Source organism: Raphanus sativus, chromosome 8 (genome assembly GCF_000801105.2).
Source record: "Raphanus sativus cultivar WK10039 chromosome 8, ASM80110v3, whole genome shotgun sequence".
In the NCBI taxonomy this organism is placed as follows: domain Eukaryota; kingdom Viridiplantae; phylum Streptophyta; class Magnoliopsida; order Brassicales; family Brassicaceae; genus Raphanus; species Raphanus sativus.
Window position 1 is genome coordinate 529,258 of NC_079518.1, and position 24,368 is coordinate 553,625.

At 36.7% G+C, this 24,368-nt stretch overlaps 4 protein-coding genes, 1 long non-coding RNA gene and 2 pseudogenes across 5 annotated transcripts; 1 reads left to right on the forward strand and 6 right to left on the reverse strand.

Moving 5' to 3' along the window:
• Positions 1-221: 221 nt before the first annotated feature.
• Positions 222-3,048, reverse strand: LOC108819319 (uncharacterized TPR repeat-containing protein At1g05150). The gene has a single exon (XM_056992645.1). It carries the CDS (start codon positions 2,819-2,821, stop codon positions 407-409), a length of 2,415 nt encoding a protein of 804 aa, XP_056848625.1. The 5' UTR covers positions 2,822-3,048; the 3' UTR covers positions 222-406.
• A 525-nt stretch (positions 3,049-3,573) lies between these two features.
• LOC108818917 (NEDD8-activating enzyme E1 regulatory subunit AXR1) lies at positions 3,574-6,722 on the reverse strand. The gene is made up of 14 exons (XM_018591872.2): positions 6,593-6,722; positions 6,322-6,494; positions 6,068-6,231; positions 5,838-5,948; positions 5,662-5,741; positions 5,432-5,582; positions 5,250-5,343; positions 5,087-5,175; positions 4,926-4,999; positions 4,671-4,833; positions 4,469-4,554; positions 4,298-4,381; positions 4,034-4,214; positions 3,574-3,920 (listed from the first exon to the last, which is right to left on the reverse strand). The coding sequence occupies exons 1-14, from the start codon at positions 6,622-6,624 to the stop codon at positions 3,837-3,839; spliced, it is 1,566 nt and encodes a 521-aa protein (XP_018447374.1). The 5' UTR covers positions 6,625-6,722; the 3' UTR covers positions 3,574-3,836.
• Positions 6,723-8,267: 1,545 nt separating this feature from the next.
• LOC108819541 (uncharacterized) lies at positions 8,268-10,330 on the forward strand. Its single transcript, XM_018592597.2, is given in 5 exon segments — positions 8,268-8,390; positions 9,416-9,802; positions 10,159-10,189; positions 10,192-10,221; positions 10,224-10,330. Coding segments are annotated over 5 exon segments (678 nt in total).
• Positions 10,331-11,534: 1,204 nt separating this feature from the next.
• On the reverse strand, positions 11,535-13,737 carry LOC130498743 (peroxidase 1-like; annotated as a pseudogene).
• Positions 13,738-16,072: 2,335 nt separating this feature from the next.
• On the reverse strand, positions 16,073-17,492 carry LOC108821516 (peroxidase 1-like; annotated as a pseudogene).
• Positions 17,493-18,813: 1,321 nt separating this feature from the next.
• Positions 18,814-21,725, reverse strand: LOC130499188 (uncharacterized). Its single transcript, XM_056993174.1, has 9 exons — positions 21,321-21,725; positions 20,671-20,718; positions 20,530-20,589; positions 20,046-20,129; positions 19,850-19,954; positions 19,629-19,742; positions 19,431-19,531; positions 19,219-19,330; positions 18,814-19,135 (listed from the first exon to the last, which is right to left on the reverse strand). Exons 1-9 carry the CDS (start codon positions 21,672-21,674, stop codon positions 19,007-19,009), a joined length of 1,107 nt encoding a protein of 368 aa, XP_056849154.1. The 5' UTR covers positions 21,675-21,725; the 3' UTR covers positions 18,814-19,006.
• A 786-nt stretch (positions 21,726-22,511) lies between these two features.
• On the reverse strand, positions 22,512-23,983 carry LOC130499190 (uncharacterized). Its single transcript, XR_008938063.1, has 3 exons — positions 23,821-23,983; positions 23,424-23,724; positions 22,512-22,790 (listed from the first exon to the last, which is right to left on the reverse strand). It is a non-coding gene; the product is annotated as an uncharacterized LOC130499190 (long non-coding RNA).
• Positions 23,984-24,368: the final 385 nt, after the last annotated feature.

The window sequence follows — 24,368 nt, forward strand, 5'->3', positions numbered from 1 at the left end:
TATTTCTCATGCACACAATTTATTTAATATTCATATATTATATAAGTATTCTGTTAGACAAATAATTATTTATTTCTAAAATAATTACATTATTACACATAAATTTAACTTTTTAATATTTATTAAAAAGTTGAATAAAGTAAAAATTAAATAAGAAATAAAAAATAAAAAATTTACTATTCCTGGGCGTTTATGCACAGGGGCTGTTTTCTAGTAAATAATAAAACCAAACCAATTAATTGGTTCACCACCTCTCATCTGATATGCAAGAACATCGTTCATTACACTCTCAACAATACATTTCACTGAAACTATGCACACAAGTTAATATAAAAAACGTTACAACTTGCAGATTAGAAGTAAAGATTCAAATAAAAAACTTGATGAGTTAGTTTCATTGTTTCTTTCAAGTGGCAATAGGTTTCTTATGAGACTGCACTGAGAAACAAACACACTTAGCTTTCATCGCTTCAGCTTCACTCACATACTCTCTGAACTTGTATTCCTCCTGTTTAAACGAAGGAGGAACCTTCCCTTCACTATAACACTGGCTACACAAACTAAACCGAGCCTTCACTTCCTTAAACCGAGATCCAATAATCGGATACCGACAAACCGAACACACTTGGTTCCCATGCCGGTTTCTGTCGTTACTCTCCAGTTTAATAACCGTAGACATGATGCCAAACCCCCAATCAGGATCATCCAACATGTCTAGAAACTGACTAAACGTTACTGTCACGGAGGAACCAGCTTCTCCTTCTTCTTCACCGTGAACTTCTAACATCTCACTCATCCCCTGCGATGGAATGTAGATAGCTTTCAAGAGCTTGATGTACTTGTCAGCATCCGCTTTTGTAATCTGAGAGCTTCCTTCGTTCACTGGTCTCCACATAAGCGCCTCGAAGGCAACTCTCTTGCGTTTGCCTGAATGTCCACCGCACAGAGGCGCAATCACTGCGTAGAACATGCCCATGTCGACTCTTCCAGACCCTGAGTCATCAAGAACCGAGAGGATCCTCTCGTTTATGGCCTTTATAGCTCCTTGAAAAGTCTCAGGCTTCAAGGAAGTAAGGAGACGCCTGAGGATCTCCTCTACATTGGGTTTCCGTACTGATTTGGTCGGCCCTCCGCTTCCCGAATAGGACACAGGAACATCCTTGTCTCTCATCTCCTTTCTCACAGCCTCCACGTCGCATTTGCCAAGCCTTGTGACCTTCTGAAAGGCTCTGATTCGAAGAGCTATGGCTAGATCAGGCCTCAGAGTTGTTTTCTCTCCCACGGTTTTGAACTTAGAAGCTTCCACGACGATAAAACCACCTTCTCCTCCATTGTTCTTACCCTTCTTCTGCAAATGTTTCAGATGAGAAACCGCATCATGCAGCTCAACACGGTTAGTCAGCTTCAAAGCTTCCTTAAGCGCCTTTTTAGCTTCTTCAGTCTCACCAGCACCGAGCAAAGAAACAGCTTTGTTTAATTGCGCACGCCAATGGTTAGGCCACAGAGCTAAAACCCTAGCGTACATCTCAGAAGCTCTCTGAAACCTACCTAAATCCATGTAAAGCCCACCTAGATTATACAAAGCATCAACATGGCCAGGTTTCAAGTCTATAGCCCTCTGGAAAACCTCAATACCCCTCTCGTCTTCCCCAAGAGAATGCAAGGAAGAAGCTAGATCACAATGAGCATCAGCGTAATCCGGTTTCAAGAATATAGCTTCCTCCAAGGCCTTAACCGCCGCTCTACACTCTCCCACACCGAGCAACGCACTACCTAGTAGCTTCAACGCTCTATAATGCGTTGGACACAGAATCGCAGCTTCTCTATAATACTCACACGCGCTCAAAACCATACCTTCACCTTCCAGGGAGATACCGAGGTTGACGTATATCTGAGGAAGCAGGTAAGACCATTGGTTCACTCCACCGGACTCAGCAGCTTCCAAGGCCAACAAGAACTCGTCTTTAGCTTCTCTGCATCTCCCCAAAACGTAGAGACAGTTCCCTGATTTGAAATGAGGTCTCACGTCAGTAGGCTGGAGCTCGCAAGCTCTCTTGAAGCTAACGAGCGCTTCTTTGAATAACTGGTGCTTGTACAACACTTTACCGATCGCCATGTGTCCATCGAAGGCTTCCTCTCTCGATCTAGCTCCATCTGCTCTGCTTCTCAACGCTCCCAGCTCCTTGACAAAGACCGAGTAGTCGTGACTCGACTCTTCGTAGTAGACTCTCTTGTCCGAGACTTCGGAGGAAGACGGACCTAACTCTTTAGACCAACCTCCGTCTGAAAACGCATCAGCAGCATTGTTGTTGTTAAAGCTCCCGTCTTTCTCCTGTTTCGACTTCAATCTCTTCACTAAAATCTCCAAATCGTCCACCAGCTTCCACGTGTCGTCGAACACGATCCCGTGATTGGGAGAAACCGCCCAAGCCTCCGTCCTCTGTTTCCTCTGCTTCTCCACATCTCTCTCCTCTGTAATAGAAGACGACGAAGCCTCCTCCTCGGAGAGTTTTGTAACCTCCTCATTTAGCTCGAGCCCTAAGGCTTCGAAGTCTCTGTCGACGTCTCCTGCGCCGTCGTCGTAAGTACGGAGGAGACCTTCGTGGGTCAGACCCTTGTTTGGATCGATGAACTCTGCGTAGGTTCTGAAGACTTCGTCGAGGATCGCGTTGATCTGCTCGTCGCTGAATTTGACCCTGGGGTTCACGGCAACGACGAGGGACGCCATCTCTTCCCGGTCGAGCCCGCCGTCGCGGTTCTTGTCGAACTGGTGGAAGATTCTCTTGACTTTCTCCGATCTGTTTCTTCCTCTGTTCGCCATTTGTTTTGTTTTTGAGTAAAGTTTCAGCCTTTTTTTTTGGTTTATTTCTTCTCCAGTAGAACAGAGGATTCAGGGATTGAGATAATTACAGAGACCCCAGAAGAAGAAAAGAATCAAAATGCAGGTAGCCGGGATTTGATCTATTTCGCTCCGTTAAAGCTTCTCTCTGTTTTGCCTCCTTGTAAGAAAAAAAAATAAAGTAATAAAAACCAAAGTGTTGATAATGTTAATGAAATGGTCCAATATCCAAAGGACTACACAAGCTGTTTTAGTTTTGTCTGTCTTTGTGTGTAGGCAGATAGTGGACAGCAGTGTCAAATTTTGGACAGCAGTCAATTTTGTTGACATTTTATTACCTGATCCTATTTTATTTAATTTAGCAATTTCTTATGAACTATTGTTGGTTTAATAATTATGTGGTAAAAACATGTTTAATTTTCAGACTAAAAGAGATTTTGTGGATGCCATGAGGTAACTTTACCAAATCAAGTATTTGCTTTCAAAATCACCATATAGCAAAGCACCTTAAGATAAAGAGTTTTGTAACACTAAATACAAATTGAAGAGAGTAAGAGGCTAAGAGCAAGCAGTCTGATGAAGTTTCCAACGGAAGAAATACTAAACTCAATGGAACAGCATCACATTAGAGCTTCAGGGAAAAAGATGAGAATCATGTTTTACTGATAATTGCCATCACTGCATGTGTCAAGCATGAGCTTATAAAACATACTAATTCATGGATAAGATCACACTGATGCAAAAGATAAGTAATAAACTCAAGTTTTCAACAATCACATACTTGGTTGATGCGGTTATAACATGGACCATCAATACGATTCATGTGACCATTGATATAAAAGCTAAACACTCAGGGCATAATCTTGTGCCGGTTAAAATCATATCCTTGAACAGGTACACCCGCGAAAAGATTCTTTTAAAACTCAGTGAAGAAAAAAAAACATAATATAACGCTATTCTCTCTGTTTCAAGCCACCAATGTCCAAGGAGAGATCTTCTACAGTGTCAACAACTGAGACTTGTGATCAATGCCGTTGAAGATGTAAGTCCCCAACATCGGCACAAACTGTTTTGTGACAAGCTGCAACACATAGACAGAGAGAGACACACACACAGAGCAACAAGTTCAATCATCTTTTAAAGCTAGTCAATTGAAATGGTTTAAGTTCAGAGCAATAAGAAGGAAGTATGAACCTTGATGACTTCTTGAGATGCGATTCCACCAACAAAGGCAGCAACCACATGAAGCTCCGAGGCACCAAAGCGACACATCTCATTGATAAGGTCATCGGGCAGCACTGAGCCGTTACACCCCAAGTCGGCAAGAAGACTCAATGCCGTGGTTTTTAACCGAGAAATGTCCTCATCCATTCCACTACCAACAATAGATTTTGCAATATTAATAGCCAAACAAGGACCCATATGTTCAGAAGCTTATTGCAACAACGAGTTTCTTACCCATCAAACTGGCCAGGAAACTTGTTGTAGTTGGCAGTAAATCTGTCCACAGCTCTAAGAAGAACATAAAATCCCATTGCACCACTGCGACAACAAACAATATCAGCACAAGAGCTAACGACTGGTTTCCACATGCAACTTCATAAAAGGTTTGGACTAAAACTATTGTACCTGTAATCTTCGTCCGCTAAACACTTTTGAATTTCGGTTACAGAAGGATTGCTGAACTCGTCTTCTACCATACGATATCTGCATACCTGCAAACCAGAGACTGAAGATTATATTCTAGACAAAACATATGTTGCTGATACTGCTTCAAAAGCAAAAGTAAACAAGTATATAGGTAAAACCATTGAGAGTTAAGTATTCTCACTTTAAGTTTTCTTGCATTCTTACAGAAGCTCTTGATTGTTGGTTTTGAGATGCTGCTCGGATCTCGACCGATTCTCTTCAAAATGTTTTTAACTCGTTTCTCCATGACAAGAACATCAGCGTCGGCTTTCGCTAGATAGATTTTCTGCAAATTGATATAGTGTCTTGCAAAAAAAAAGAAACAATACAGCTACGTCAACAATCTGGTAAATAGATTGGAAATGAAATTAGATGCCACCGAGGTAGTTTCACTAACTCTGTTGAAGATGTCATATCCGGTATGGAGCCTTCAAGGGGTGCCTCTCCCTCACCTTCGTTTGATACAAACTCCTACAAGGTTGATATGGATGAGAGTATTATGAACAAATAAAAATGAAAATATGAATTTAGCAAGAGTAATATTCTATAGCTTCAAACCTTCAGAGCCGCAACCATCACCCAAAAATCTGAGGAGCTTGAACTCGGTTCAGCACAACTATCATTGCAAATTTGTTGAATCTCTGAGCCTGGAACAGAGACCAGGTTTAGTAATCAACTAATCATGACGGAGTTACCACACCACACGAGATAGTTAACTCACTGATTCCACGAGGAGCAAAAACTTTGAAAGCAGCTTCAATGGCTTCCTTGTAGTTATCCTCATCAATAGATACCATCTTGGACTTGACAAAATCCTAAGATGTCAAGGATAAAAATAAATTAGAACAAGGAAGCAAGCTTAGCTAAATCATTTGCTGATTAACAGAAAAAAAAAAAATACACCTTAAACTCTTTTTTCTCTTCCCTCGTGGAGGGAAGATTACCATTGTGGGATTTAGTCCATTCATCAGCCATCTTCACAAGAATGACAACGTAAGGTATGTACTTATGCGCTACATGATCTGATACATTTAGATCAATGTTCTCCACAAAACTGCACAGTTCAGTGAATAATTGAGAATGTTAAAGGGTACCAAAACAACATAACTAGCGAGGATATGAAAGTAATGCACCTCTTGAGTTCAGGCCATGGATTATTCAAGCGAAGGTCATCAAGAAAATGATCAGGCTTTGAGTCAATTATAGTGTGCTCCTGACAAAACAAGAAAACCAAAAGAAATAATACAGCTTAGCATATTTCTAAATTGGCCAATCAATCTCCACAACCACGGACCAAGAAAGGTGTTACCTTTACTGACACACGAACAAGCCCAGCAAGACCGTAAGAGCGAACAAAAACCACCTTCACGTCTGCTTCTCGACAGATTCTATCAAGTTTCACCATTGAATCTTCCACCAGCTACACGCAACACAAAACAAGGACCAATAAAGCAAAAAAGCACCCGACTTTACAACTATCAATTAGCAAAGGCTCTGCCTTGTGAAAGGACTTAAAAAGCAAAAAGCACCCAACTTTACCTGAGTGGCTATAACGAGAGTGAACTGAGAGAAGAAAGACGGGTTTGTCATAATCAGCGTGTCAGGACTCTCCTCAATAAACTTGGCATTAACAGAATCATTAAGCTCTTGGAGAAACGCACAAGTAGACTTGGCTTTTGACTGACCAACACTCCTCTCATCCACTTCACATCCCCCAAAAGAATCCATAATCAATTCCATTAGAAGCTAATTAATAAAAAACACAACAGTGTTGCAGGAGTGAATGAATATACCCATGAAGTTGTTTCCAAGGTCACCAAGCTGGACTTTGGATCCATCAACGATGGTGATGCTCCCAACTCCACCGAGGACGAGATTCTTCAAGGCCTCGGATCCAGTAGGTCCGCAATTGAGCAAACAGATGCTCGCTTCTTCCAAAGCAGCTTGCCCTACCTCTCCCCATATCCTGCAATCGATGTTCCATTCCACAGCCCGATATTACTTTTTACGAAGAGCGATATATAATTATACAAAGAGAGAAGGGGAAGGGTGTGTGTGTATTACCTGAGTTGACGATCGTACTTGGTTTTAGACATTGTTGAGCTAAGCTACTCTCTCTCTCTCTCTCTCTCGGAGCCAAAAGTGCTAGAGACAGACCGGTTATGTCTTCAACCCAACTCTTGTTTCATAAATACGGAGTACTATTTTGGAAATAAATGTTCGGTTTTTTTCTTTTCAACTGTTTCTTTCAGGCCCAATAGACATTACAAGAGAAGTAACAAACTTGAAACTCATCATACAACTCGACATAAAATAAATCTTATTAGGCCCAATTCCTGACCCAATAGTCTCTTCGAGTTAATTACCCTTTTTATATTATAATGTTTTTAACACTGATTTATTTTATTTTTTTTGGTGTAATCCACTGATTTTTTTTTATAAATTATTGATAAATACCAAAAAAATGTTTCTGATATATCTTTTTTTAGCAATATTTTTTTTTTTTGTAACACTTTTTTAGCAATATTTCTGATATATCTATATGCTGATTTCACGACCGATAGTGTTATGCATTACATTATACTCCACTGTCTTATAAAGATCCATGATGATTTTATTTGTAAAGTTAAAATTATCTTATAATTTTTTTCCCAATAATTTACATAACTGATAAATTGTATTTTCTTTGATTTGAATCCAGATTTCTTATATCATTAATGAACCTTTAATTAGAATATGAGACTACCGGGTTTCCATTTTGTAAAGGTTTATAGACATTTTTTTCACTGATTTATACAGAAAAATCATTCCATTAGAAGCTCTTGTACAAGAACTGAATCAACAATGTCAACCATTACTGAATCATGTAGAATATAGCTCACAGTTTTATTTCCTTTCTGTTATTCTCTTCTGTTTTTAACATTCAAAGGCTAAAAGCATTAAACACCATCTGGATTTCCAGTAAAAATGGAACAGACACATTTAGATGACATTTCTCAACAACAATCTACATCCCTTCAAAAGTTCATCAGAATCCCAAAATAAATTGGAGCAATACACAACATTGTTAAGAGACTAAAGGTAAGTATATATGACTGTTGAAGTGGTAATTTTTTTTTACCGTTGTGATCAATTTTTCTTCTTTTCTTATTTGACAAAAAAAAAGAAAATTATCACTCAGAGAAAAAGAAAGTTGTCACTCAACAGTCACAGTATCACACGCATGATAGATTATTAGTATATTACCAAGTTCCGAAAAAAATCTGACCGTTACACGGTAAGAAAACTTATTACTTTTGTTATCAATTTTTTTTTCTTTAAGTCAACACTTAAAGAAAAAAATAAAATTATCACTCAGAGAAAAATAAGTTGTCACTCAACAGTCACAGTATCACACGCATGATAGATTATTACCAAGTTCCGAAAAATCTGACCGTTTCACGGTTATTACTTTTGTTATCAATTTTTTTTTTCTTTTGAATCAACAATTTTCCTATAAATACTCACTCTCACTTCACTTAAACATCACAAAATTTCCTCCTCTTTAGTTTCCTTACAATAATTGTTCTTTCTTCTCGAGCAAAAGTTGTTTTTTTTTCTTCTGAAAATGAATATTTTGTTACGGGAAACTTATCTGTTGCATCACTTACTTCTTAGTATTTACTGTGTTCTTCTGGAGAATTTTCTATCTGTGACAGAAGGTATTACCAGAGTGGGGACGAGGGGAGTCATCTCGACCATGGCGAGGTTTATGAGCACCTTCTCGAGCAAAGCTCTGTGGGATGTTTTACTGAGAGCATCCCTTCCTCTCCGAGCCTTATCCATAAGATTGATTCTGTGTCAAAGATCAACGTCGCATCCGGTCAGTTTTTTTTCCCTCTTTTTGCTAAGAAAACTTTATTTTCCTGTTTCTTGTTTCGGTTTTAATTTTTATTTTTAATTTTTATATATATATATATATATATATATATTTATATTTATATTTTGCACAATCATGTCTATAAAGAATTCTGTGGTCTGTTGGTGGTGCATAGTTTAACATGTTATTCATATTGTAAATTAAACACCTACACTAGCTTTTGATTTGGGAAAAAAATCTATGTGATAAATTTCAATATGTTGAAAACAAACCAAATTTTGCACCCGGTCCGTAGAATTTCTATGGTCGGTTAGAGGTTGTATACAAAAGTTTAACATGTTTTCTGTATTGTAAATTTAGCACTTTGACAAACTTCCATCTTGAATAAAAGTGTGGGTAACAATTTTCAATATGTAGAAGCAAACCAAACTTTTGCATCCAGTCCACAGAATTCTTTATGGTCTATTATAAGTGTATATATGCTTAATATATTTTTATTATTTAGTTTTCAAAGTTTTCAAGAGTATGCAAAGTGTATTGATTTAAGTAAAGTTTTCAACAGTATGTATAATATGTTTTTTTTTCATATTGCAAAACGAGGGAAAGGCAAGCCAAATGACGGAGATCAAGGGAGATACAGTGAGAAAGAAGAGAACCAAGTGGAGCAGGGAGAGTTTACATTTACAGCATGGGGAGATTCCTTTAAACAGAGAGAGTTCAAGAATGCATGTTACATGACTATTAACATACTTTGGGCTGGGGTTAGATAAAAAAATTCGTTACAATTTGTAATAATGCTAAGTTTCTATATTTCCTGAAATAAGAGTCTCAGATTGAACCTTGCAAGTGAAACAGAATACTCAGAAGATTATAATACTCAGAAGATTATAAACCCACTTCTTATTGCAAACACTTGACTAAACCGGAAGTAAATAACCGAACCGAAATTAAATCTCCGATTTGTTAGTTCGGTTAAGTAAACCCACTTGTTTATATACATAACTCAAGTCAACGACTCTTATTAGTAGAACTCTCAGTCTCAGATTCAAACCAGAAGAAAAAAAAACTTTCAAATCGAAGAAGAAGAAGAAGATGGAGCTTTCGGGAAGCTGATCGATGCGATCCTCTTCTTATACTTCGCTCTAATGGTGTTTATCCCTCCGCTCTTCGACGCACAAACGGTGCTCCCCAAAGAAATCTACCCGAAGGTTCTCACCGATCTGAACCGCAACTACATCGCCGACTTCGGAGACTACTTGCTCGCGGAGGAGCCGCATTTCCTCGTCGGACTCATCTGGCACGAGCTCATCCTCCTCTGGCCGCTCTCGATCGCCAACGTCTACGCGATTCTCGCCGGAAAGTCGTGGTTCGGCACCACGTGCTTGCTCTACGGAGCTTCCGTCGTTACTTCCATGGTACAGTGATTTAAAACCCTTTTCGTTTTTAGTCTTGATGATCTGCAAGCTAAGCGAGCGTGTAAAGTTCAGAACTTGCTTCTTTCAATGCATTGACTAAAGGAGTTTAGTTCTCTACTAGTGAGATCTGTATGGATTAGTGTAGTGCTTGCTGCTCACTAGATACATTTTTGTGTTTATTTAGTTAAGTCATGCTAAAAGTTTTGAACTTATGCGTGAATGGTGAATCTAGAATCAATCTTGAACTAAATAGTTTTTTTTTCCCTGCTATAGTCTACATTTAGATCTCTGGTCTGTGTTTCTTGTGACCTATGGTTTGTGTCTTCTTCTGATTATATATCTGTGTGATATTTTAGGCTGCAGTACTGGGAGAGATGATAGGTTCGGGGAGGCTTCTGAGAAGTTGCTGATGATGTATGTGCTTTCATGGGTGTTGGGATACTGGCTACTCTTCGTGGTTTAGTCTCTCGTTCAACCTCCAAGAGCGCCACCGGATCTGTTGACAAGCCCAGGAGGAAGCTGGCCTAGGAGGTGGTTCTCGTTTGTGATGGTTGGTTCAAACTAATCCTTTTTCTTTTGTTTCTTTGTTGGATAACTTTGGTTAAGAGTGTTATTGACTTTTCCCATATGAACGTTTTCCTCTTGGAACTCTTTGTTGTTCTCTCAGCAACAATGAAATGTTTCCTTTATTGAAATCAGATTCAAACTGTTCATTCTAAAAATGGCAAAAAGATGCAGAAAATAAAAACATTCTAGCTAACCCATCTTTAACAGAAGCTGTCAAACAACAATACTAACGAGGTTTTACTTAGATGGAGGATTACTTTTACAGTTTCAGTCTTTCTTTTTGGTTCAGTTCATTAGAAACAAGGAATAAAATAATCTGGCGTGAATGTCAATGACTCTCTTGGTTGTCGTCTTTCTTCTTGTTCTTTGGTTTTCGCTGTTAACGAGTCAAAAAGATTTGAAAAGATGGGTGGGAACTTTAGTGAAGCTGATAGATATGTCTCTATTTCTCTTCTTTGCAATTTTAGCTGTGTTCTTGCCGCTTATTGATGGCCAAGTTTTTTTCCTGGAACCTACCTCAAGTTCCTCACCGACCTGAAAAAACTGGTATAGCTCTGAGTTTAACGATTACTCTTCACGGAGAAGCCGCACTTCTTCATAGGACTCGTCACTTCCATGGTAAACTGTTCTTTCTTGACTCTGAGATTGCTTGAATTTTTGTTTAGAGGTTTCTGCTTGAATATGTGCATCGTTTTGTTGTATCTTTCTCACTTATTTTTCCCTTGTAAATCTTCTTTAGGCTGCTGCTCTTGGAGATATGATAGGTTCAGGGAGGGTATCTAAAAAAATTGTTATGATGTATTTGGCTTGCATAGGTTTTGGGATTGTGGCACTTCTTCGTGGTCATGTTTCTCATTCGACCAAAAGATCCCCCCCCCCCCCCCCTGTTTTGGCCAGGAGAAAGCTTGCTTGAGTGTGACATTTTATCTCTTTTTTTATCACCTTGTATTAATGTGTTGAAGTTTTGTTCAAGCTTTTGTTCTATCAGCAACAGTTAATATTACGTGTTTCCTTGGTTGGAATCAAATTCATACTAGCAACTTCTGCTATCTTCTAATTGTATGTTTGGTTCCATCTAACTACAACACAAAAACAAAGTTTAGAAGCAGTATGTTGCAGGCGTAACAACGAGACAATTAACGCCAAAATATTTTACTGAGACTACCTAATGGGTGTTTTTATCAAGCAGTCTCTCATAAGACATAGAAGCTTTGATCCTCTCAACAGTGCAAGCTGTCAAATTGTTAACAGATGCAATAGAGCCAAGAGACAGCTTAGCCGTGGGAACCAAGTCAACCAGAATCTGAAAACCAACATTTTCCCTCCATTTAAATTGGTCAAGGCGTCATGATAAAATCCATTTTACAAAGGATTTTTCTTAGTATTATATCTTCATTTCTTCAACCATATAATAAAAGGTTGAGACCAAGTTTGTGTGGTTTTTGACATTGTTTGAAATACACGTTTGGCTCTGTTTTGATTCAGTTTCTAAAAAATATATTGTAGTTATCCACTTTTGGATAGCTGGTTTTATTACTTATTAATATGAAACTCAAAGAGAAGCAAACTTTAACGACAAACAAACATTTTCATTCAATTCAAACAATACTCAGCAGATAACATTCGAGAAAGGAAGAAATACATTATTACACATTTTTGAAATTCAAACACAAAGAACTTCCGTGGAAAAAAGGACATGAATAAAAGAAACATAATAAGCAGAAAACGTTTTAGAACTTCAATCTTCAGTCCAAAGTTAGTTAACAAAGCGCATCTCCTCCTGACCTCACCTTGCTTCCCGGTAAGGATCTCGACGAAACCAAGTTTGACCATTGATTCAGAGAAATCTCTGTTGAAGGAAGCCCCACCAGTCAAGACCTGCGCCTGAATGTAGAGGTTGGTGTCAAGGTCATCGAGAAGTGTTGCATCAGATGTGAACAAACCCTTCTTCTGAGCCACAATGTTGAAGTAGTGAGAGTCAAATTTCTTGGCACTGCCTGGGTCCATATCCACAGGGGTCTTGACATCAGTTGGCTTGCACCTTTTCTTCAATTGCCCTAACGTAGCTAGGGTCATCGCTGGGTCAAAGTCGCCTCTGCCCGTGAAGTTATGGATACGGTTGTTGATGAGACCGCAAGAAGATACACCAATGGTGTGAGCTCCTGTTCAATAAATCATGATAATCAGCTTGATATTTAAATTAAATTCTAAGAGGGAAAATCTCCAAAAACATTTTTAAAGTTTATTTTAAAGTACACTGAATAATAATAATAATTCTCAAAATAGCATTTTATGCTAACTCTTAAATTCTGATCCTATCTCTACTTCATAAATACTAAGCTCTGATCATTAAACCTAAACCCGGTAGTAAAATAAAAAAAAAAAATTTTTTTTTTTAACTGGTGTTGTGTAATATATTTTGTTCCTTGTGTAATATTTTTAGAACAAAAGATGTTCTAATACTATTTTAGGGGTGTTTTAAAGATGTTTTGAATAAATACCTGAGAGGACGACTAGGTCTTTAGTGTTAAGACCCTTGTCAAGGAAGTTCTTCTTCAGTGTCTTTACGTCCGAGAATGGAGATGGTAAATTAACCTCGGAGCTCTTCGAGATGCGTCCGTCTCTCCTCCCCAATGGAACAGGCCACCATGGTCCTCCGATCTAAAAAGAGAAAGAGAAACCAATCAATGAGCTAATGTTGTTGGTTTTGGAATGATAAAATCATTCGAATGCAAAATGTTACCACTGAAACAGCGTCTCTAGCGACCAAGGCAATAATATCAGCGCAAGAGACAAGACCACGACAACCCCAAGTCCTCTCGAGAGCTGACTTGGCAGCATCGATCACTTCGTAGCTCTCACTGACAAGTTAGGGAAAGCATCTCTTTCTGCATCTTTGAGTGGAGATTTCAGAAGAATGGAACCATCACATCCCTAATGTACATGAATTATATGAATTACGAAGGAGGAAACATTACTATATAAAGGACATGAGCATCTCCACTCATGAGTCCTCATGCATTACTAAAATATATATTCAAGCAAAAAATATTAACTTACTCTGACAAAGCAGTCGTGAAAATGCATCCTTAGAAGCGCAGCGGCAAGAGTTGGCCTGCGAGAGACGTATTGAAATGTGACACGACGGACAATGGTTTCCAATTGTGGACACTTGGAGCGGTAGTAGTCAAGGTCAAGATCACCCGTGGCCCGTGGGTTCCTGTGTCCATTTTGTTTCTTAAGTGGGTTCCCATATGGATGTGCAACGGAAACTCCAACGACGCCAAGAAGAACCACAAGGACAAGTAAGTTCTTGAGCGCCATTGTTGTTTCTCTTCTTTGTTTGAGTATAAGCCAAGTTTAGGGATGAAGATAAAATGAGAAAGTCTCAGGCCTTTTATAGATCACTGGAGGGGTTTTTTGACACGTTCCGTTGCTAAATGTCAACACAGGAATTAGATAATACCCATTTGCAAATATTAATCTGTTTCTTGATAGAGTTTGAAGAACATTGCAGGCCTCCACGATCATCCTGATTTGATTCTTGTGTCATGCTTGAATATTCAACTTTCAAGAATATGTTAAACTGAAAATTTTGAAATGATCATTGACTTTGTTGCCGTCTCTTTTGCTATATGGAAAGTCTATGGACTTTTTAGAAAGCAAACTCTTTTTCATTCCAAGTAAAATAGTATATACTCAAACCAATGCTCTGTTGTTAACCTCAAAATAATTATTATAGTAAATGCAATTTGTAAGAAAATAAATATAATAATAATTAGTTTGTCATGTGTGTTACACACGTTCTGGTTCGTCGCTTGCATAATCTTTATTCCTCCTCATCCTCATTTAGTTACCACTTCAACCTTTAATTTGTAAAAATCTATCCATACTTAAAAAATTTGGAACTCCCAAAACATTTTTGAAAAAATATCTTGAACCTTGCGAAAATAACCCTAGAGGATATATTTGAATTTTACGTTCTTGTTTTGAATAAAAATATACGTAAAATATAAATCTTTGAAATAAATGAGAAAACCAAATACTCAGCCAGATAAATCATTTTGAAATCTCTTTGATAATCATACATTCTAATTTAGCTAATATTTCGTGGGAAAAAGGATGTTATAAAAGAAGTTAAAAATCGTGGTTCAAACTAAAACATGTTCAGTTTATTTTGGAATGAACAAATCAGTCACCACCAGTTTTGACAGACATATCATATGCTATATCTCCCGCGGGAACATGCTTTAGAACTGATTCTGTTTCTTTTTTTTGGCTTTATAGTCTTTTATGTTGTTAGTTGTCTGACAAAAAAGTGCAGTCTTAAATTCTGGGAGCATAAATATTGGTGGGATTGAGAAGTTTCTTAGAGGGACAGGACCACGAAACGTAGGGACCCAAGAGAAAAAAGAAAGAAAAATCTCTTATTTAAAAGACATCTTTTTACTGAATCTCAATTAACAAAACTAAAATAAAATAAGTTCTTTAGCTTAGAAACTTTTCCGAATTTCACCGATAAAGATGCTCTTAACCTATATGAGTTCCAGTTACTATAAAATTTAGTAATTTTGGGTTGAGTTTCTGAATAATATAAGAACGTTAACGTAGGTTCCACATACTCTGACATTTTTTATAGCCTTTTCAACTTTGCGAGCTCTGAATTTATTCAAATTCAGTTTCTAATGAAAATATATTTTAATTATTCATTCTTGGATAGCTTTTGTTTATATCCCCTAGACATTATTAATTTGCCACATGTCTTTTTTACGATCGTTTTTTACAAAAAAATGTGACATATCTATTAACATTGATGACATGTCATATGGTTAAATATGACATATATAATTTTATTTAATGCTGATATATATTTTTAGAAACTTTTTAGAATATGGCAATAATTCATATTACATTTAATGTTGACTTATATTCTTGGTAATTTTTCTGAGTAAGGTAATAACTCACAATCATCACTAAAATAAATATATTCAAATATGATATTTTTAATTTCAAAATATTATTTAATTTTACTTTTATAATTATACAATTTTATTATCTAATTTTTTTAAAAAAAAATTGCATTTTAGAAAAAAATCATAATTTTTAATTGTAATACATTAGTTTCTTTTAGATATGTATACATTTTATAAATATTGTTTAGTTTTAATTTTTGATAACTATACAATTTTTATATGATGTTTAGTAATTTTGTACAAGTTGATTTAATACATCTAACCAAAAGAAATAGATAAAAATTTATCTAAGATTCTAATTTTAAATATATACATATATATTCTAAATATAATTTAAATAAAAAAAAATATTTTCTCTTAATTTTATGCTTAACTAAATGATATATATTTATTATTAGTTAAAATAATAAAATATATAATATTAATAAATTTTCATTTTTAAATATAATTAAACTTTGAAAAAATTATCACTGCACATGTTGCATGAAAACACCTAGTTACTTATTAATATGAAACTCAAAGATAAACATTAGCTAGAGAGAAAAACATTTTATTCAAAAAAATGACTGTTATCTAGTAGATAACATTCGTCAAAGGAAGAAATACATTATTACACATTTCGAAATTCAAAGGTAAAGAACTTCCATGGAAAAAAAAGATTGATGAAGGAATTAAAAGACCATAATAAGCAAAAAAAAACGTTTTAGAACTTCGATCATCAAGTCCAAAGTTAGTTAACGAAAGCGCATCTCCTCCTAATCTCTCCCTTCCTCCCGGTAAGAATTTGGATGAAACCAAGTTTAACCATTGAGTCAGAGAAATCTCTTTCGAAGGAAGCCCCACGAGTCACAACCTGCGTCTGAATGTAGCGCTTGGTGACAAAGTCATTGAGAAGTGCTGAATCAGATATGAACAAACCCTTCTTCTGAGCCACAATGTTGAAGTAGTGAGAGTCAAACTTCCTGGCACTACCTGGGTCCATATCCACTGGGGTCCTTACATCAGTTGGCTTGCACCTTTTCTTCAATGCCCTAACGTAGCTAGGGTCCATCGCTGGGTCAAAGTCGCCTCTACCCGTAAAGTTATGGATACGGCTGCTGATGAGACCGCAAGATGATACACCAATGGTGTGAGCCCCTATTTAATAAATCACGTTAGTCAGATTGATATCAAGACCCCTCCCAACGAGAACTTGAACTTATAATCCCTTATACACCTACTAAATAATCTAAGAGTATCAGCTACTAGACCAACTCTGTTTTTCAGACAAACTCTTTGTTGGTAATTAATATTAATATAGTTTTCTATGGAAATACCTGAGAGGACAACTAGGTCTTTACTGTTAAGACCCTTGACAAGGAAGTTCTTCTTCAGTGTCTTTACGTCGGCAAAAGGAGATGGTAAGTTAGCCTCGGAAAGTCTCGAGATGCGTCCGTCTCTACGCCCCAGTGGAACAGGCCACCATGGTCCTCTTATCTAAGAAAAAAATAATTAATCCATGTGCAAAACAAGTTTAGTACGTACAATAAATATTATTGCATGGTTTGTCATGAGAAAACCACTGAGAGTGCAAAATGTTACCACTGCAACAGCGTCTCTAGCGACCAAGGCAAGAACATCAGCGCAAGAAACAACACCAGGACACTTCCTCTCGAGTGCTGACTTGACAGCATCGACCACTTCGTAACCTCTTAATGACAAGTTGGGGGGAGCGTCTCTTTCCGCATCTGTTTGGTGATTTCAGAAGAACGGAACCATCACATCCCTAATTTAATTAAGAGAAATTACACCCACAGAAAAATATAATTATGAAGGGACAATTACTATATAAGGGACATGCATGAGCCTCTCCACTCATGACTTATTACTAAAACATAAAAATTCAAGCAAAACTATTAACTTACTCTGACAAAGCAGTCGTGAAAATGCATTCTCAGAAGCGCAGCAGCAAGAGTTGGCCTGCGAGAGACGTACTGAAATGTGACACGGTGGACAATGGATTCCATTTGTGGACACCTGAAGCGGTAGTAGTCTAGGTCAAGATCACCCTTCAAACGTGGGTTCCCAAGCGGGTTCCCATATGGCTTCGCAACTGAAGCTCCAACAACGCTAAGAAGAACAACAAGGGCAAACAAGTTCTTGAGTGCCATTGTTGTCTCTCTTCTTTGTTGAGTATTAAGCTGAGTTTAAGGATGAAGAAAATGGAGAAAGTCTCAGGGTTTTTATAGATCAATGGAGGGTTTTTGAAAAGTTTCATTGCCAAATGTCAACATAGGAATTACATATCATAATACCAATTTGCAGTTATTAATAGGTTTCCTTTACAAAAAAAAATACTATGTTTCTTGGTAGAATTTGAAGAACAATACAGGCCTGCACGATTTTTTTGATTCTTTTATGATGCTTAAATACAAACTTATCAGGAATATATAACACATAAAAGTTTTGAAATATGATCAATCACTCATTCATTCATCACTTTTGCTCTATAGTATATATAAGGCTATTGACCTTTTACAAAGCAACACACAGTTTTCCATTCTATAAGTAAATAGTATTCTCAAACATATTCTCAGTCTTCTGCCTCAAAAATAGTTATTATATTAAACTGCAATCTGCAATAAAATAAAGAGCTAAAATAATAACTAGTTTGTCATGTGTGTTACACACGTTCATATTCTTCGCCTGCATCATCTTTTTTTTCTTTCTCTTCCAACATTTTCTCAAAACTCTATTGTCATTTACTTATTGAACGTATTATAGAAGTTGATCTTCCAGCTAAACAATCATTTTGAAAATCATTTGCATGTTCCTGAATAATGTGAGTGAATACTAACACCTTATACGGCTATACACGTACAAATACTCATTATGATCATGCATCAACTATGTTAAAATGTTGATACATACAAACAAATTTCTTTGTTATATTTCTTCTATCAGGGAGATTATGTAGCATAACCGTTTAATTATAGATAACAAATTTATAATTTGATACATAAGTAACACCAACATGAGCCATGTAAATGACGTATCTTCATAATCATTTAGTCCAAAAAAAAGTTTTGATGTTTAGTCAACTCACATATACTTACTATACAAGACTGGGCCAAAAGGGATGGGCAAAGGGCCGAGATCTTTGTTATTTACATAATCTGCTAAAGCTCTTTTCAGCACTAAAAAGGACTCAACAATTTATTTACGCAAGTGCAAAAAATCTTTCTATATTAACCAAATTGCACCGAATTTTGATATTGATAAAATATGCGCAATGGTGAAGACTGGTTCAGGCTGAACCGTTCAGCACAACAATCTCAAACATAAACAAGTGTCTTCTCTGAGTTTGCTAACTCCATGGAGAAATGGGTCGGATCAATGTAAAGACTGGTTCAGCAGGAGTGAGGTCAGAAGGCAACTGTGCCGTTGCAAATAGTTAAGGAGTGCAAAATAGAGTGTGTTGGGGGTTTAAAGTATGTAAACTATCTTCAATAACAAAAAGCTTTATTATTATGAAAAATTTCATCAACCAACATACAAAAGTAAAATAAAAGAAAGAGAAAGAAAGCATAAAGACTGTAAAATGTTGTTAAGTTTGTGTAGTTTTCTTTTGTATGGCTCTCAGGAGAATGAGGAGAGAAAACTCTGCCCAACATCACAATTGTTTTCACCTTCTTCTTGCAAGAAGTATACCAGTAACTATAGCTGTCCCTGTAACTGCAATCGCCACTGATGATATTATCCTCTTCACTGTAAATACTGACTCGTCGCTCGGTATCTCCATCAAATCTTTCATCTGCACAGTTCCATGAAATTATGTATTAAACCAAAAAACGAAATGAACTCCTTGAGAATTAAGAGACTGGCACAAGAACAAACCGTTATAGGTTGCTGCCAATTCTTCTTGATTCCATTAATATGCCCTCTACCGATAACTGCCACAACCGAACTGTGCTCACTTGCAACTCTCAGCAAAGAGGATGCCATGTACCTGAGAATTTCATTTGTGTTGCCACCAATCATCATCATGAATAAGCCAAGCTTAGGCGAATTTTGATAATCTACATAGAGAGGGATAAGAGAAGACTAACTGGTCTCGCTCATGCACAAGTGTATCCATGAGAGATGGAAATTCCTTGCTCATTTCTTGAATCACCAAAGTCAGCATATCCACATCGTCCATTTCTTTCAACTGAAGCGACCACAGACAGAGATATCCAGAATCAAGATGACTAGATATGATGAGTCGCATTGAATTGTATACACAAAATGTATACAGTAAGACTTACCATTTTGTCGAGTTCTTCAGCGCTCGGTAAGAAGACGGCTTGAAACAGCAAGGAGTATAGAAACTTTACTTTGTGCCACAGAGGCATCTTTGCCCATGTTCTTTTTAACGTGATCTGCGTCGCATAAAAAAATTATATATTGGAACTATGTTAGAGGATGCAGTTTAACTCCATCATATCATATATAAGAAAATGCTATGAAATGTGGACGAACGTATCACCTGTACAGGACGATCACCAAGTATCACCTTGCCTCCATATTTAAGAGCCTCTTCGTATGCCACACGAAACTCAGCACCAGGAAGAACCTCAAGTTGACTGGCGATCTAATAACAGAAGGACATGATGTAAATTTTTGGATCGGAAAGTTAGAGCTTCTACAGAAAACAAAAAACATCTTGATTTAAGGAAACTTGCCTTTGCAAGAAACCATCCATAGAGTATTCCGAACGTGTTCTGTTTCTGCTTCCAGCTTTCTATCATGTCAGACATGGTTGGAATCTAGAGACGCAAAACATAACACACCATTTCAGAATAAACAAAAGGGCTAGAAGAGTTAGAATCATGTATAAGTAGATGGATCTCTGATGTATCATCAACAAAGCATAGCATATAAAACAATTGAAGTACAATTAAACAGGCAACTCTTTTCCAGCAGACAATCTAGAGCTCATGCATCATTTGAAAGAAAGGAATCCTCTGTTTTTGTGATTAACTAAAGAAATTTGGCATCCCTTTTAATTGTTAATATAGACATCCACAGCAAAAAAAAAAAGAAAAAAAAACTATCATCTTCGACCAAAAGAAACAACGATGCAGATTCTTTTACAGAACCTCACACAATTGGATAGACGGCCATAAAATGTGAAAAGCAAACCAAAATAGGAAGGAAGAAGCGAACCTTCAAAGCCTGAGGCTTGAGAATAGACAAACGGCTTGAACACAACTCCACGAAGACAGCCTATTAATCATCAGCCACTTGCTTAGACACAAGAGATATCAAACTTCCGTTCTCAGTGAACATCTAAAAGAAAAAACGAACCTCTGGTTTCAAGATGCTGATAACTGCTTGAACTTCTCGACATGATTCCTGTAACCAACAGAAAATTGCAACGATATTGAAGGATTACCCCCATGATGAATGATTGAATGCTAATAAAAAACAAAGTAAAGAGCTAAAGCTTAAGTTCAGTACTAAAACCCATCCAAAATCATATCTTTCTCACTTTAGCAACTTGCAAGAAGCTAGGGGTTCCTTACTCAATTCCTAAAAACCCTTTAAGAAACTTTTCTTACACAACCAAAACAAACACTGTCCGAAACATTTACATCTGAAAAAATACATTTTTTAAAAAGATTTGTCGAAATTTTGACATGCAATTCTCCAAATGATTGAATGCTAATTAAAAAAAAAGGCATAGAGCTAAAGCTTAAGTTCAAGTGCTAAACCCATCCAAAATCATATCCTTTTTTTTTTTAAATTACTTTAGCAACTTGCAAGAAGCTTAGGGAGTTTCTTACTTAATTCCTAACCCTTCTTCTTACACAACCAAAAAACACTGTCCGAAACATTTACATCTGAAAAAAACATTTTTAAAAATAGATTTGTCGAAATTTTGACATGCAGTTCATCATTCTTCCAAAACCAAAAAAACAGATCCTTTCCGCAAAAAAAAAAGAAAGAATAATTACCTTCGAAACATGAGCAGTCCCGATCAAATACACATCGCAAGATCCGCTCTCCCCTGTGGACTCGCACGTCAGCATCACAACGCTTTTCGCCAATTCCTCCGGCAGCTCCGCCTTCGTCGTCGATGAACCCTCTCCCTCTCCCTCTCCACCGCCGCCGACGATTCCCTCGCCCGCATCGCCGCCGCTAACGACGGAATCGGAGTCTTTGTATTCTTCTTCGTCCTCGACGGCGTCCTCCTTCTCCACATTGACTATGCTGTCGCTCAACGAGATGTCGCCGGTAGGTCTGGAGGAGTGTTCTTCGATGTGAACGAAGTCCTCGCCAGAGTTAACAACCTCCGCCTCCGTCGACATCGAAATCGAATCGAATCGAGGGGGGGGGGGGGAGATAAGATTTGGGATCACGCAATTGGTTTACTGCTAGTAATGGTGAGAAAGTCGTCTAATACCTGAGACAGATTATGAGCTTAAGGTAACGCTTATTTTGTTTTTATATATACTATATAGTTCCGTTTCCTTAAATTAAATACGTAATTAACACTGATCGAAATATGATTTAATCCGTGATATTGACCTTTTTAATGTTTAAACGCTAGTTTTTAATGGGCTAAAATTTAAAAAAATGCTGGAAGCCCATTATGACATATGTCAAAAATAGAGAAAAGGTGATGGAAGCCCATTCTTATGGTAGAAAACAATTTTTTATTTTGTTTTTCTATTATCATTTGTACAAATAGAAATGTCAAACATTAACTGACTATTATTAAATAATTTAGTATTAAATGTGAATCTACATAAGATATTGGAATTATTGGTTACAAATTGTTGATCTAATAATGTTAAAAAAAAGACTTGAAAAGACTAAAACAACATGTTGGATTCTTATCTTGTAATAGGCGTAAAACATCAGTCTTACAAAGTTATTATTAGGATTTAGGAGAGAATAATTTTGGTAGCCACTCTTTAGATGAGTATTCTATATTTTTTTGTCGAAATGCTTTCTCCACTGATTCTTTTCCTACCATTCAAATCTCTTTCTCTACCATCATACTTAATTTCTCGTTGCATGTTCATAGGTTCACCATTCAAATGAATACTTGTGTTTTAGCAGATTGTTACGGCCGCCGGCCGGTCTATAATGAAATGGTTACAAAAACTTAAAAGTTGAAAGGCAACTACTAACAAGCTGAGTAACAGTTTAATGCAGTATATAGTATACAAAAAAAATAACTAAAAACTCTATGGCAACGACATTTGTTAAATTTGTATAGCAATGTAATAAACAAATAAAAAAGAAGGTATCAACGTTTGTTAAATTTTTAAGCCCTTTCTCAAAAAAAATTGTCCTAGCTATGGATGTATATAGATCAACTCATCTTCTTTGCATTCTCGAATTCCAATTTCCAATACTTTTCCACCGTTGAAAGAAGTTGGTAAGATATCACAACATTGTCTTCTGGGAGCCTTCAACTACCACAATCCACAACCAAAGAAAAGAGTAATTTAATTACAAAAAATAAACTTAAAATAAATAGAAAATGTAAGATGTTTACGTACGTAATAGTATTTGCAATGATGTTATTTCAAAATTCCAACACATTTGATATTTCATTTTTAAAACTTTAATGTTTACACTTTAAAAATTCAGTGATAGTTTTAAGCTTAAACGTCAAAGTTCACTCAAAATCAACACTGAAATGGATTTTTGAAAGATTTTATCATCAACTAAAATCACATAATAAATATTCAAGTTATCAAACTTATCTGAATTATTTTGAAATTCTCTTGCAATTCGAAACATCTTAATGTATACCCAAGCATTTATCTCTTAGAAGAAAAAAAATCCTTTTCCAGGCATTTATCTTGCACTTCTTGTAAATAATATGTGACATTCCTAGTTTTATTGGTACCTAATTCAGAGTAAAGGGATACATATCTATAGGGAAAACTTTAGTAATTGACATTTCAACAAATCACTACTAATCTAGGAAATGATTTTCACAGATGACCAAAACTTCATTATTTATCCTATTATCCACATACAACACAATATCTCTAATCCAAAACCAAATTCACAAAACTTAGACAAAGTATATTGCTTACTTGTCTGATATCGGGATCCAACCTTGTCGAAAATACTCTAATCTCTTCGATTTTGCGAGGAGATGAAATGGGATCGTACGTGCATTCTGGTAAGCTTGCTTGTACACACTTTTAATAGTTCCATCACTGGGAGAAGAAGAAACATGTTCCATGAAGAAAGTGACAGGTCTTTGGCATGGATCAGGATGAACATCTCTTGTGTTGAATGTGTACACACTTGCCAACCCGCCTGAATTTTTCCATGGTCGGAACGTTTTTTGTGTCCTCAAAGCATCCCGTAGAATAAATGCTTACTCTCAATCTAATATTAGAGACAAACAAAGATTATTTTGAATTAATAACCTTAAGTTACATGTCATGCAAAATCATCTATATAGTTAGGGAAAACAATATTAACCTGAACGGCATAGCCCCAGGAGACAGAGATGGTCCAAGAGTACCAACGGTCGTAGCAAATGGAGACTTGAAATATACGGAGAGGATCAAGTTCTATGGCGGAGAAGAGGTGGCTGACGGCAGAGAATGTGGTTACGTTTGGGAAAATTGGATCAATGTGGACTATGTGGTGGTAAGAGACACCAACGGTCTCGTTGAATGTGATGTCAATATTCCCAATGCATTTCCTTTTACATCAAACTGATTAGATTGAAAAACGAATTAATCAATATTATGCAAAAATTAATCACTATTTATTTTTTTGGTAAAAACTGAATCACTATTTTATTTTTAAGAGTTAGAAAAAAACCTGATGAAAGCCAGGCTCATGAGACAATCCAACTCCAAGCTCAAGCACACAAGCATGAATCCTAGAGTCTCCTCCGTATAAATGTGGATACCTTTCGATACAAGAATCGAAATTTTTAGCTAAAACGTTAGCCAACGAGCTGCTTATATAGCGATCCCTCCACCGCCAAATGCCATGTCGTGTCCGAACAAGAGTTCTGG

What these genes read in the sequence shown, in the direction of transcription:
- LOC108818917 (XM_018591872.2), bottom strand. Translation starts at nt 6,624, where the DNA reads ATGTCTAAAACCAAGTACGATCGTCAACTCAG. An exon ending in CCTTGGAAACAACTTCATGG is followed by an intron (nt 6,232 to 6,321) that starts GTATATTCATTC and finishes GGGGATGTGAAG; the next exon opens with TGGATGAGAGGAGTGTTGGT. An exon ending in GATATGACATCTTCAACAGA is followed by an intron (nt 4,834 to 4,925) that starts GTTAGTGAAACT and finishes TTTTTTTGCAAG; the next exon opens with ACACTATATCAATTTGCAGA.
- LOC130499188 (XM_056993174.1), bottom strand. Translation starts at nt 21,674, where the DNA reads ATGTCGACGGAGGCGGAGGTTGTTAACTCTGGCGAGGACTTCGTTCAC. An exon ending in GGACTGCTCATGTTTCGAAG is followed by an intron (nt 20,719 to 21,320) that starts GTAATTATTCTT and finishes TGTTGGTTACAG; the next exon opens with GAATCATGTCGAGAAGTTCA. An exon ending in TTGGTGATCGTCCTGTACAG is followed by an intron (nt 19,743 to 19,849) that starts GTGATACGTTCG and finishes TATGCGACGCAG; the next exon opens with ATCACGTTAAAAAGAACATG.
- LOC108819319 (XM_056992645.1), bottom strand. Translation starts at nt 2,821, where the DNA reads ATGGCGAACAGAGGAAGAAACAGATCGGAGAAAGTCAAGAGAATCTTC.